This window comes from Mandrillus leucophaeus, unplaced genomic scaffold (assembly GCF_000951045.1).
Source record: "Mandrillus leucophaeus isolate KB7577 unplaced genomic scaffold, Mleu.le_1.0 Scaffold2, whole genome shotgun sequence".
Lineage (NCBI taxonomy): Eukaryota > Metazoa > Chordata > Mammalia > Primates > Cercopithecidae > Mandrillus > Mandrillus leucophaeus.
In genome coordinates, this window is record NW_012102031.1 from 12,374,130 (window position 1) to 12,386,398 (window position 12,269).

The following is a 12,269-nucleotide window of genomic DNA, read 5'->3' on the forward strand; positions in this document are numbered from 1 at the left end:
AACCACTACTGCTTTAAGAGTAGAGGATTTGAATTTTGCCCTGTATGTGATACCCATTTTGGAACAGCTCGCTTAAAAAATAATAAAGTTGCTGGGCGCAGTGGCTCATGCCTGTAATCCCAGTACTTTGGGAGGCCAAGGCGGGCAGATCACGACGAGGTCAGGAGATCGAGACCATCCTGGCCAACATGGTGAGACCCCATCTCCACTAAAAAGAAAGAAAAAAAAAAAATTAGCCGGGCGTGGTGGCACGTGCCTATAGTCCCAGCTACTCAGGAGGCTGAGGCAGGAGAATTGCTTGAACCCTGGAGGCAGAGGTTGCAGTGAGCCGAGATTGCGCCATTGCACTCTAGCCTGGGTAACAGGGCAAGACTCTGCCTCAAAAAAAATAAAATAAAATAATAAAGCTTAAATTTCCTGAAATATGAAACTCTGAAATATAACAATTTTGGCCAAACCTGCGTGTTGTTTACTACGATTTTAAAACCATATGTGTAGGCTGGGTGTGGTGGGTCACATCTATAATCCCAGCACTTTGGGAGGCCAAGGCCAGAGGATTGCTTGAACCCAGGAGTTCAAGACCAGCCTGGGCAACATGGCAAAACCCCCTCTCTACAAAAAATATAAAAATTAGGTGGGTGTGGTGGCATACACCTGTAGTCCCAGCTACTCAGGAGGCTGAGATGAGATGATCGCTTGTGCCTGAGAGGTCAAGGCTGCAGCAAGCCATGATCGTACCACTGCACTCCAGACTGGGCAACAGAACAAGACCATGTCTCAGAATTATATATATGTGTGTGTGTGTGTATATATATGTATGTGTGTGTATCTCCAATAAATTTTGTTAAAGGTAATGGGTAGCAAGAGTTGTCTCAGAACTAAGTGTTCCCTGGTTTCACCATTTTTCTCCCTTCTTTTGGTCACAGTGTTAGAAACTGGGAAATGCACTTACGGTTAGCATAGTGAGGATCTCTGAGGGGACTTTGCATGTACATGCGAACAGTCTTTCCATCCCCAGATCTTTTTTGGGACCTATGTGATGAGAGCGGAACAAGTTGGTCTAAGTTTTCTGTGACTTGAGCATCATTCTTCTATTAACTCCCTAGGAGTACTTTATGCTTTCATGTGGTCCCCAATCAATCTGTAAGTTAAGTGAGTTAAGAAAGTTAAAACCAGTTTTCTTTTGACTTTTTTAGCGAAACCTTGAAAGCCATTTGATGTCCCCTGCTGAGATTCCAGGCCAGCCTGTCCCTAAGAACATCCTGCAGGTACTTCACAATCTTATACTGAGGCCTTGGAGTCTTGAACAGTAGTCTTCTGAACCAGTTTTGTTTAGTGGTCCAGCTTTGGGTCTTAGAAAATGATCTATGTTGCCTGGCAATCAGAGATGTGATATTGTTGCCTGACATAGTTTGGTGCTGCTGTTAATCTTAATGGGCAGGGGATGCGGGGTGGCTAAAAATGTTGACAAACTAAGCCTTGACATCTAGTTTGCTTTGTAGTTTCTGTGGAACTTAAAAGTATCTAGCCAGGCACCGTGGCTCACACCTGTAATCTCAGCATTTTGGGAGACTGAGGTGGGGGGATCACCTGAGGTCAGGAGTTTGAGACCAGCCTGGCCAACATGGAGAAACCCTGACTTTACTAAAAATACAAAAATTAGCCAGGTGTGGTGGCACATGGCTGTAATCCCAGCTCCTTGGGAGGCTGAGGCGTGAAAATCACTTGGACCCGGTAGGCAGAGGTTGCGGTGAGCCAAGATCACATCACTGCACTCCAGCCTGGGCAATAGAGTGAGACTCTCAAAAAAAAAGAAAAAAAAAAAAAAGGAATCTCTATTTATAGCACTAAGACAGAGCAAATGTTGCTAGCTGAACATTCAGAGAAATGTGTCGCATGTACACATGCCAAGTCCTTCAATTGAGCATGAGGGAGATCCATCTGTGGCTCTCAAAAGTTAATCCATAATTCACAGCCTCTGAGTAGAAGGAAGAACTAAGTTCACAGGGATTTGGCTTTTCTGCCTTTAGGAACTTCTGGGTCAACCAGTTCAGAGACCTGCTTCTTCCAATCTTCTGAGTGGCCTTATGGGGAGCTTGGAGCCTACAACATCTTTACTGGGCCAAAGAGCACCCTCTCCTCCCTTGTCACAGGTGTTTCAAACTCGAGCAGCCTCAGCTGACTACCTTCGCCCAAGAATACCATCACCAATTGGTAAATATACTTATTTGTCAAAAAGAAATATGAATTTATGGCCAGGCACGGTAGCTCATGCCTGTAATTCCAGCACTCTGGGAGGCCGTGGTGGTGGGCAGATCACCTGAGGTCAGAAGTTTGAGACCAGCCTGGCCAACATGGTGAAACCCCATCTCTACTAAAAATACAAAAACAGCCAGGCGTGGTGGTGCATGCCTGTAATCCCAGCTACGCAGGAGGCTGAGACAGGAGAATCGCTTGAATCCGAGAGGTGGAGGTTGCAGTAAGCCAAGATCACATCACTGCAATCCAGCCTGGGCGAGAGAGAGAGACTCTGTCTCAAAAAAATAAATATTACACTTTTGGGGGATGCGGGAGCAAAGGTGGAAGATATTATCAGCTGCTCTTCTAGGTGAATATGTTCATGTTATAGATTTTTTTTTTAATTGAAATCTAACTGATCCAACTCTTTAGTCTTATTCCTTATTTTGGGAATTCAATCCAAAAAAAGTTAATTTGGCTTCTTAAATTTTTCTTTGATACAGTAGAAGTCAGTGTAGTGGTTCTCTGTGAAGCTATTGAGTTTTGATAGATAATCCACTGTTAAGTCTTATGGCTAATTAGGAATGTGACTGAAAGAAAAGTTCCAGAAAGTGTCTTAGCAAAGTTTTTACATGGAATGTCGTAGTGTTGTTCCTGCCATCGTAAGCTACTTTAGGCTGCTGGCCACTCTGGTTTCTGCCAAACAAACCTTGAGAGGCATTTTTTGAAATCTTCCGTCCACAGTCAAACAGATAGAATGAAGAGTGTGTGTACTCTCACAGCAATGGTGTCTGCTTTAATACCAGATGGCTTAGTGATAATAGGACAAATTGCTGGCTAGAAAAGCTCTTCTCTCCCAGAGAGAGGTCTTGGCTTTAAAAGGAGCAAAGCTGATGGCTTAGTTGAGAAGCAATTTAGACAGTGCTCTGGTTGAGGTCCACATAGCCCACTGTCAGGGCACAGAGGGAGAGGGACATCTGTCAGCCCAAGAAATCAGTGCTTTCCAAGAGATGGCGTTCAGCAAGAAATGGCATGCATTAATGAAAATGCCTCCCTGATGCACACATACCATCTTGGTACTCACTGAGACTGTAACTTTCCTGACAGGTTTCACACCAGGACCACAGCAGCTACTCGGAGATCCATTCCAAGGCATGCGCAAACCCATGAGCCCCATCACGGCCCAGGTCAGGCTGAGCTCTTTCTCAACTCAATCTCTTGCTTGCCCTTCACCCTATTGGTGCATGGGGAGTGGAGAGCTGAATTGTTGTGATTCTTAAAAATGGTTTTGAGGCCAGGCATGGCGGCTCATGCCTGTAATCCCAGCACTTTGGGAGGCAGAGGCAGGAGGATCACTTGAGCCCAAAAGTAAAAATGAGCCAGGTATAGTGGCATGCATCTGTAGTCCCAGCTACAAGGAGGCTGAGGCAGGAGAATCACTTGAGCCCAAGAGTTTTGAGACTGCAGTGAGCTACTGTACTCCAGCCTGGGTGGCAGAGTGAGACCCTGTCTCTAAAACCAATAAATGGTTTTGATCTATATTTCAAGCTCAGTGAAGGTTAGACAATTTGCTGAATAATTCAAGTAATAAAATTGTTAATCTTGATCACTGCGATGGCAGCACAATTTAGTGAGGTTTGCAGTATCTAACTTTTCTCAGCTTCTGTATAACTTACCTTTCTAAGAGTGAAGAGAGACCTTTGTAGAAAGTATGGTGTCCTCACTCTTCTCCTGACCCTCCCCTCTCCTTTTCAGCAGATGAGCCAGCTGGAGTTGCAACAGGCAGCTTTAGAAGGGCTGGCCTTGCCACATGACCTTGCTGTACAGGCAGCAAACTTCTACCAGCCTGGTTTTGGCAAACCACAGGTGGACAGAACCAGAGATGGATTCAGAAACAGGTAAATTACTAATCCTGCTCATGTGGAGATTTACAGATAAGTTTTCCTGAAACTAACAAATTACTTATCTGCAGTATAATTCTGTTGCACATACTGTGGTATGTTGTTCAGTATGTGGTAGAAATTCCATCCCAATCCAAATCAATAGAACAAATAGATTAAATAGAGAAAATACGATTAAATTCTGCAAGGCATAGGGTTTTCATTCTATATGGTTTTATTTCCGTTCTTGATTTATAAATGACTTTTTTTCTTTGAGTTTGCTAATTAGCTATATGGAAGGGATGCTGCTTCCCTAATTTACCTCACAAGATTGTTATGAGTAAATATATTTTAAAATCTTAGGATGTTTCTACCAGTTAAACAATTCATTTTTACAAATGCAACTAGCATAGCTCCTTATTCCTTTTCCCACAGATCCAATGTTCTTACCAAACTCCCTTGATGCAGGTTTGCTGCATCGACAGTTTCTTGGCCAGAGCTGATGGGTTTGTTGATGAGACTTGTTAACAAGTAGATTGCGGAGTTCACTCTCCTCCTCTTTTTCAATAGTTGCAACAAATGGTAAAATGAAATTATAAGTTGGGGAGAAAACGGAAAGGGGTGGCAATGTTATTTTAGTGTAAAATAAAACAGACAAAACTATATAAAACAAATGTGTAGCTTACTATAAGGCAAACTTCCTTGTTAACTACTCAGAGGGCCTCCATGTGCCCTGTACCAGTAATACCCGTTTTCCTCCTCAGAACTCTCCACTGTCCAGCCTTTAAAAGTAATCACTACCTTAATTAAAAATAAGTAATTTATCACCAAAATACACATCCCTGAACACTATAGTTTAGTCCACCCTTAAAATACTTGGTACTTAATGTTTTGATTGTGATTCTTAAAGTTACTACCACAGTGCCTCAGTGTTTTGCTTCACCTGTTAACCCTTTCAGAAGACACTGAGACCAGGAGATACCCTTACACAAGCACATCCTATTTATAGCACCCTTCAACCAAAACAGAGAGCTCCAGACTGGTCTGCTGAACCCCTCTCACATGCTTTCTCTCGATAGCATAATGCTGTTACCTAGTATTCATTGATGTGATTTGCGACTTTCAGAGTACTTTTAACTTTTTTTTTCTTTTTTTTTTTTTTTTTTGAGACAGTCTCTTGCTCTATTGCCCAGGGTGGAGTGCAGTGATGCAGTCTTGGCTCACTGCAACCTCCTCCTCCTGGGTTCAAGCAGTTCTCATGCCTCAGCCTCCTGAGTAAGTAGGATTACAGGAGTGTGCCACCATGCCCGGCTAGTGTTTTGTATTTTTAGTAGAGATGGGGATTCGCTATGTTGGCCAGACTTGAATTCCTGGCCTCAAGTGATTCACCTGCTTCGGTCCCCAAAGTACTGGGATTACAGGCATGAGCCACCACACCTGGCCCAGAATTTTATATGATCTTCACATCAACCCTGTGAGGTAGATGAGGGGAGGTACATAACTGCATTTTACAGATACAGAAAACAGCTTTTTACAACATGGCTTACTCAAAACTAGCAAGCATATTTGAGTCAATGTCAGTCTAGCCTTCATGTTTTGGATCAGCGTCAGCCTCTTAGGTCCTCCCTGTGTACAGCTGTGTCCCTCCAACAAACATGCCTTTCCCCTTACCTTGCTTTTTTAAATTGTATTCATCACTGTCTAGCATACTATTTATTTTTTGTCTCCCTGCCTGTAGTAACCCCACTCCATCCTGCAGCCCCAAGAATATAACCTCCATGAGGCCAGAGATTCTTTTTCTTTTATTCACTGCTATATTCCAGGAACCTGGAACAGTGTCTGTAGCAGGTGCTCAAATATGTTTACCAGAAGGAATGACAGGTCATGTGGAACCCCCAGTTTGGGGTTCATTTTTTAGTCACTCAGAATAGTACTGATCTGTCTGCCCGTGTTGTCATATACACAGTCACAGCATGGTGGCAATGGGGGTACTAACTAGAAAGAAGCCATGAATTTAGATTTTCCATCTATCAGAGAACTTCAGGTCAGTGACTACACTTGGGTCTTGACCTTTGAGGCCTGAGATCAATCTTGTGTAGACCAAGAGTGGTCCTAAAATAGCTGAAACTGTTGATTCTGTATTTCATTTGAATGAGTGTCACACAGAGCATCAGTTCTATGCCAGGCACTGCGCTAATTATTGCTGCTCCCTGCCCAGTGAAGCACAGCCAGCCCTAGAATGAAGGCCCATCCTAGCGCACCTCACTGGTGTAGTCTTCAGTAAACTATACACCAGCTCTGGATAACCCTATAATTCCAAGGCCCTCCCAAGTTCCTGTACCTGTTCCATCTACCTGAACTGTTGTTCTCTATCTTCAGCTTCTTGTTGATCACACCCAGTGGAATGCAGCTTCTTCCCCAGGAAGCATTCCTGCAATGCCTGTTATTTCTTCTCACCCCTCCATTTTCCCATTGTACTTTGTTGGTGCCTACTATCTACGTGCCTTGGTTTGCTCTAGGTGATTGTTTTCCCCACTAGACTGAGAGCTCTTACAAGACTGAGATCGTGTTTCATTTTGCTTTTGCCTTCCCTCAGAACTTAGCATGTACTTTTGCATATGTTAGGCCTAAATGCTTGGGAAATTGAATTGGATAAGGGAAAGGGGATGTTAAAATTCCTAGGCTGGTCTTGAGTATTATATGGTTTTAAGACTTGAAGTTAAGGAGGTTGGGGTTCATGCTGATAATTGGTTTGTTCACAGGCAACAGCGAGTGACCAAGTCACCAGCACCAGTGCATCGAGGGAATTCCTCTTCCCCTGCCCCTGCTGCCTCCATCACAAGCATGGTCAGTGACCTTTAGTGACTGTGAAGGACTTAAAGGCTTCTCCCTGTTTGGTTGTGCATGTGTTGTACCACTGTGTGCCCTAAATGTCCTTGAGTTCCTTCCACAGGAATAACTGACCTAGTAGTCTTTCATACCTATTAGGTTTTTCCCCTTTAGGACAGTCTAAGTCTTAGGATTTTAATGAAGCCCCTATATTGGGGAAAGTATGTTCCAGCAGAGATGATCATGGGCCAGGGCACACGAGGTGATATAGTATGTTCAAAGAAATGAACCAGGTGTGGGGAGACAGGAGGACAATAGTGAGAGAGAGGAGGTGAAGTGGACAGAGGTGACTGGGTCAGACAGTGGCGAGTCTATTGAAACTTGCAGAGGAGTTCACAAATTCGGATTCACCATTTCAGGTCTCAGTGATACAAACTAAGGCTGGAACAGAAGGGTTTGCTTATATGCAGTGACAAGTCTAGTTTTAAAACTTTATATCATTTATATCATTAAAAAATGTTTCATTCCAGCTGGGTGTGGTGGCTCACACCGTAATCCCAGGACTTTCAGAGGCCAAGACAGGTAGATTGAGTTTAGGAGTTCAAGACCAGACTGGGCAACCTAGTGAGACCATGTCCTCTACCCCTAATACAAAAAATTAGTCGGGCATGGTGGTGCACATCTGTGGTCCCAGCTATACTCGGGAGGCCGAGGTGGGAGGATCACTTGAGTCCAGGAGGCAGGGGTTGCAGTGAGCCAAGATCATGCCACTGCCCTCCCTAGTGAGTCCCCGTCTCAAAAAAAAAAAAAAAAGTTTCATTCCCCACAGATCTTTATCATCCAATCAAAGCTGATAGAGAAGGAAAAAAAAACTTTGCTGTGTGCTTCAGAACCCCACATGGGTCTTTGTACCAGTGACCTTGAAGGCAGCAGGGTTTGGAAGGAATTTTTCTGTTTGTAAGTCATGCCCTGTCTCCTGCCATCAAAGATATCGGGTTGTTTGGTGAGAAAAGGCAAATGCAAAATAAAATCACCAAAGTAGAACTAGTGAAGAGATAAGAAATGACTCCAAATGATTAATCCTGATGGCTGAGGAGACTATTGAGATAAATTTGATTTTTCTGGTAGCCAAGTTAAGAAGGGAAGTATTAGGAGTATGGAGTAATTCTGGTTAATCCTGATGGCTGAGGAGACTATTGAGATAGTCTAGTAGCCAAGTGAAGAAGGGAAATGTTTGGAGTAACTTTGGTTCTGACATTGTCTTTGAAATGTCTTTTCACAGAAGGAAGGTCTGCTGCTCCAAGTTATATTTCTGGCCATGTTCTTTCTTGCCAGCCTAATCCCAGGCTGGGAAATGGGTAATGCAGAGGCTGCATAGGCATGTCCCCATTATCACAGAGTTGTAAGCAAGGGATAATGTACTTGGGACACTGCCTGTTTGCCCCATTCTGTTTTTCCTCCAGCAGCTACAGAACAGAATACTAGAGGTGGCCTTTGCTACCAATGTGGGGACTCTTTGTTGAGTAGATTGGCCAGTTAATCCTGGCTTAGTATTACAGAAAGGCACTTAGAGAATGTGCTAATGCCAATTGTTTTTCTCTGCAGCTTTCTCCTTCCTTTACCCCTACCTCAGTGATTCGTAAGATGTACGAGAGCAAAGAGAAAAGCAAGGAGGAGCCAATATCTGGAAAAGCAGCTCTTGGTGACAGTAAAGAGGATACTCAGAAGGCCAGTGAAGGTACTGCAGAGCTGTTAAGGGCACTGCTCAAGAAAGTATATAATGGAGAGAACATGGGCCTGAGTGCTGTGCTGTCCAGCCTGATATTCTATACAAAGCCCTGGGCAAGACCACTAGCTTCTCTGGACTATGGTTCTGTGTCAGTGAGAAGGTTTTGTGTGACAGTGAGAAGAATTACGCCAGCTCACAGTTGCTCAGTTGCTTGAAATTCTGACCAATCTAAGAGTGCTACTACTAGACGGGTAGAATGAGTGTTAGTTTAGAATCCTTAGTTAGGCTTCAAAGTTGAATAATTAGTACTTATTTGGCAAATTAGTATAATTCAGCTAGTTTTACTTCTGAAAGATTATATCCAGCCTGTGGAGACTTAAGTGTCCAACATAGGAAACATGTGAGAGGCTTTTAGGAGTTGCACAGTAGGGATTGTGAAGGACATGGTAACGTGCGGATTCTAAATTAGGGTTTACACAGGTGTTACAGTATAGATCTGAGAGATTTTTGCCTGTGTTTGAGAAGGCTTGGGGTGGGTGGTGGGGAGGAAATCTTGTTGGTACTATTAAGACAGTTTGGTTCTTTGGCCACACTCTAATTGCCATTTAGATTTTGTTGTGATGGATTTGCATAATCTAGGCCACAGCCGTTTGTGCAGAGAAGGGTTCCCAACAATTCATCTTCTGGTCCTGTTTATTAAGCAAATGATGGTTCCTACTGTGTAGTTCTCTAAACTTGTTAAGGGTATCAGATAAGAATTGTGACCTTAAGAAATGAGATTTATTAGACCAGTGGGAGACTACAAGTGTTTGGGAGAAGTTTACCAAAATATTTCTTGTTTGGATCCTCACAGAGAACCTCCTGTCCTCCAGCTCTGTACCCAGTGCCGATCGAGACTCTTCTCCCACTACAAATCCAAAACTGTCAGCGTTACAGAGGTCTTCCTGTTCCACCCCACTGTCCCAGACCAGCCGTTACACCAAAGAACAAGATTATCGACCTAAAGCAACTGGGAGAAAAACACCCACCTTGGCATCCCCAGTTCCTACAACACCTTTTCTCCGCCCTGTCCACCAAGTTCCCCTTGTCCCCCATGTCCCTATGGTTAGGCCTGCTCACCAGCTTCACCCAGGGTTGGTACAGAGGATGCTGGCCCAGGGAGTACATCCACAGCATCTTCCAAGTTTGCTCCAAACTGGTGAGTTCCCAGCCTGACTTGGGTGTCATTTTGTGGGCCTAGAGGACAATTATTGGCATTGATGAAGTGCTATAATGTGGGAGATTTCCATCACTTAGAAAGATGTTACTAGAGTCTCCCATCTAACTAGCAGGCAGTGGGTCCAATCCAATCTCCTAGTCCTTTAAAACATTAGGAACCTAGCTTGAGGATTTTTTTTTTTTTTTTTTGTAGAGACAGAAGTCTCACTCTTGTCTCCCCGGCTGGAGTGCAGTGGTGCGATCTCAGCTCACCGCAACCTCCGCCTCCCGGGTTCAAGCAATTCTCCTGTCTCAGCCTCCCAAGTAGCTGGGACTATAGGTGCACGCCGCCAAGCCCATATAATTTATTTTGTATTTTAGTAGAGACAGGGTTTCACCATGTTGTCCAGTCCGGTCTCAAACTCAAAATCCTAAGCTCAGGCAATCTATCCACCTCAGCCTCCCAAAGTGTCAGGATTACAGGCATGAGCCAGAGGAATTTTTTTTTTTTGGTCAGTCTCGGTCTGTCACCCAGGCTGGAGTGCAGTGGTGCAATCTCTGCTCACTGCAACCTCCACCTCCCAAGTTCAAGGTCCCTGCCTCAGCCTTCCGAATAGCTGGAATTACAGGCGCCTGCCACTATACCTGGCTGATTTTTGTATTTTTAGTAGAGACGGGGTTTCACCATGTTGGCCACACTGGTCTTGAACTCCTGACCTTGTGATCTGCCCGCTTTGGCCTCCCAAAGTGCTGGGATTACAGGCGTGAGCCATTGCACCTAGGCCTTCATTCTTAACAAAATTCCAGATCAGCAAAACTGTACAGTGAAGCTGGAAAACTTCCAGGTAGCATTAAGACTACTCAGCTGCTTGCTTTTTCTGCTGAACAGGTGTGCTTCCTCCTGGGATGGACTTGACTCATTTACAGGGAATATCTGGCCCTATCCTGGGTCAGCCCTTTTACCCTTTACCTGCTGCTAGTCACCCTCTCTTAAACCCTCGTCCTGGAACACCTCTGCATCTGGCAATGGTGCAACAGCAGCTACAGCGCTCAGGTAGGTTCAGGAATTTGACAGGTGAGTTTGGGACAGACTTACGGAGTCTTAAAGCTTTTAGGACTAGTTTTCAGTGGACATGAATTAACATTCATTCTTTAACTTGTTCTAAGTTTGGGACAAGAGTGTAACCAGAGAATAAGATGGAGTAAATTGACCTCTATGCAATTTGGGATTACTGTTCCTGCAGAGTCAGTGGGAAAAGTCAAGTGTGCTCTGGCTTTGTCCTTTGCCTGTTAGGAGAGGGCTGATAATCCAACAGAGGTTCAGCATCCGGCCTGCCCAGGGTATATGCCCCCTCACCAGTTAATGTTGCTGCTTCTGTGATGTGGTTACTTGCCATGAGAAGTAGCAGTCATGTCATCCAGGGTAGGTTTTCAATACTGGTAGCTTCTGAATAGCTCAGCTTTCCATGGTACTGTTTCTGGCATTGTTGGTATTTTGCAAAGGAGTTTCTATCTAAAGAAGCCCTAGAAAAAATTCTCTAGTAAAGATTCTTCTTTGGATAGGGTTTAATGAAGCAGGGTCTAACAAACTTCTTTCCTTCTCATGCTGTGAATGATAACCCTTCTTATCTCCACAGTTCTGCATCCTCCAGGCTCTGGTTCCCAGGCAGCAGCTGTCAGCGTTCAGACAACTCCTCAGAACATGCCCAGCCGGTCGGGCCTGCCCCACATGCACTCCCAGCTGGAGCATCGCCCCAGCCAGAGGAGCAGCTCCCCTGTGGGCCTTGCCAAATGGTTTGGCTCAGATGTGCTACAGCAACCCCTGCCTTCGATGCCTGCCAAAGTTATCAGTGTAGATGAATTGGAATACCGACAGTGAGCAGGGCAGGCAGACTCAACTAAGCCCGGACCTGTGGTGGCACCCTGGGCAGGACCCTGCTTCCTCATCTCGGGTTGGTTTATGGGCTTTTACTTTGGAGCACTCTGTGTGAAGCTATTTGGTGGAACCCATGCACCTGGTGTGGTCCGCATTATGATGGAAGGATCTTAACCAGTCGAGTGGAGTGTACATTGAATACAGGATGCACAATGTTGTCAATCCTGGAAATGGTCTTTCTTTTTTGTAAGATATGTGAATGAAGTGTTGGTGTCCTCACCAAGAGGTGGCACCTAAGGGTTCTGAGGAAATAAATGTATAGACCCTTATGTACAGACCTGTGTATAAACAACTTTTGTATATACATATAGGATAGCTTTTTTGAACTTATACAGCTGTACATAAAAGTAGCTGATATTAGTTAGGCCTGTGTCAACAGTTTGGATTTTTTTCACTTGTACATTTGGGATTTTCTTTTGGTTGATTAAAATTGCATATGCTAAGTGTGTGAATGAAGTAA

At 44.3% G+C, this 12,269-nt stretch overlaps 1 protein-coding gene across 1 annotated transcript in view; it reads left to right on the forward strand.

Annotated features, from left to right (window-relative positions):
- The window catches only part of EIF4ENIF1 (eukaryotic translation initiation factor 4E nuclear import factor 1), a 56,649-nt gene extending 44,380 nt beyond the window's left edge, over nucleotides 1-12,269 (forward strand). Inside the window, exons 11-19 of the mRNA XM_011979008.1 lie at nucleotides 1,197-1,268; nucleotides 2,031-2,214; nucleotides 3,346-3,425; nucleotides 3,994-4,136; nucleotides 6,881-6,965; nucleotides 8,553-8,685; nucleotides 9,530-9,874; nucleotides 10,763-10,927; nucleotides 11,511-12,269. Coding sequence (XP_011834398.1) covers nucleotides 1,197-1,268; nucleotides 2,031-2,214; nucleotides 3,346-3,425; nucleotides 3,994-4,136; nucleotides 6,881-6,965; nucleotides 8,553-8,685; nucleotides 9,530-9,874; nucleotides 10,763-10,927; nucleotides 11,511-11,752 — 1,449 coding nt within the window. The 3' untranslated portion in view covers nucleotides 11,753-12,269. The remainder of the gene's footprint in view (nucleotides 1-1,196; nucleotides 1,269-2,030; nucleotides 2,215-3,345; nucleotides 3,426-3,993; nucleotides 4,137-6,880; nucleotides 6,966-8,552; nucleotides 8,686-9,529; nucleotides 9,875-10,762; nucleotides 10,928-11,510) is intronic.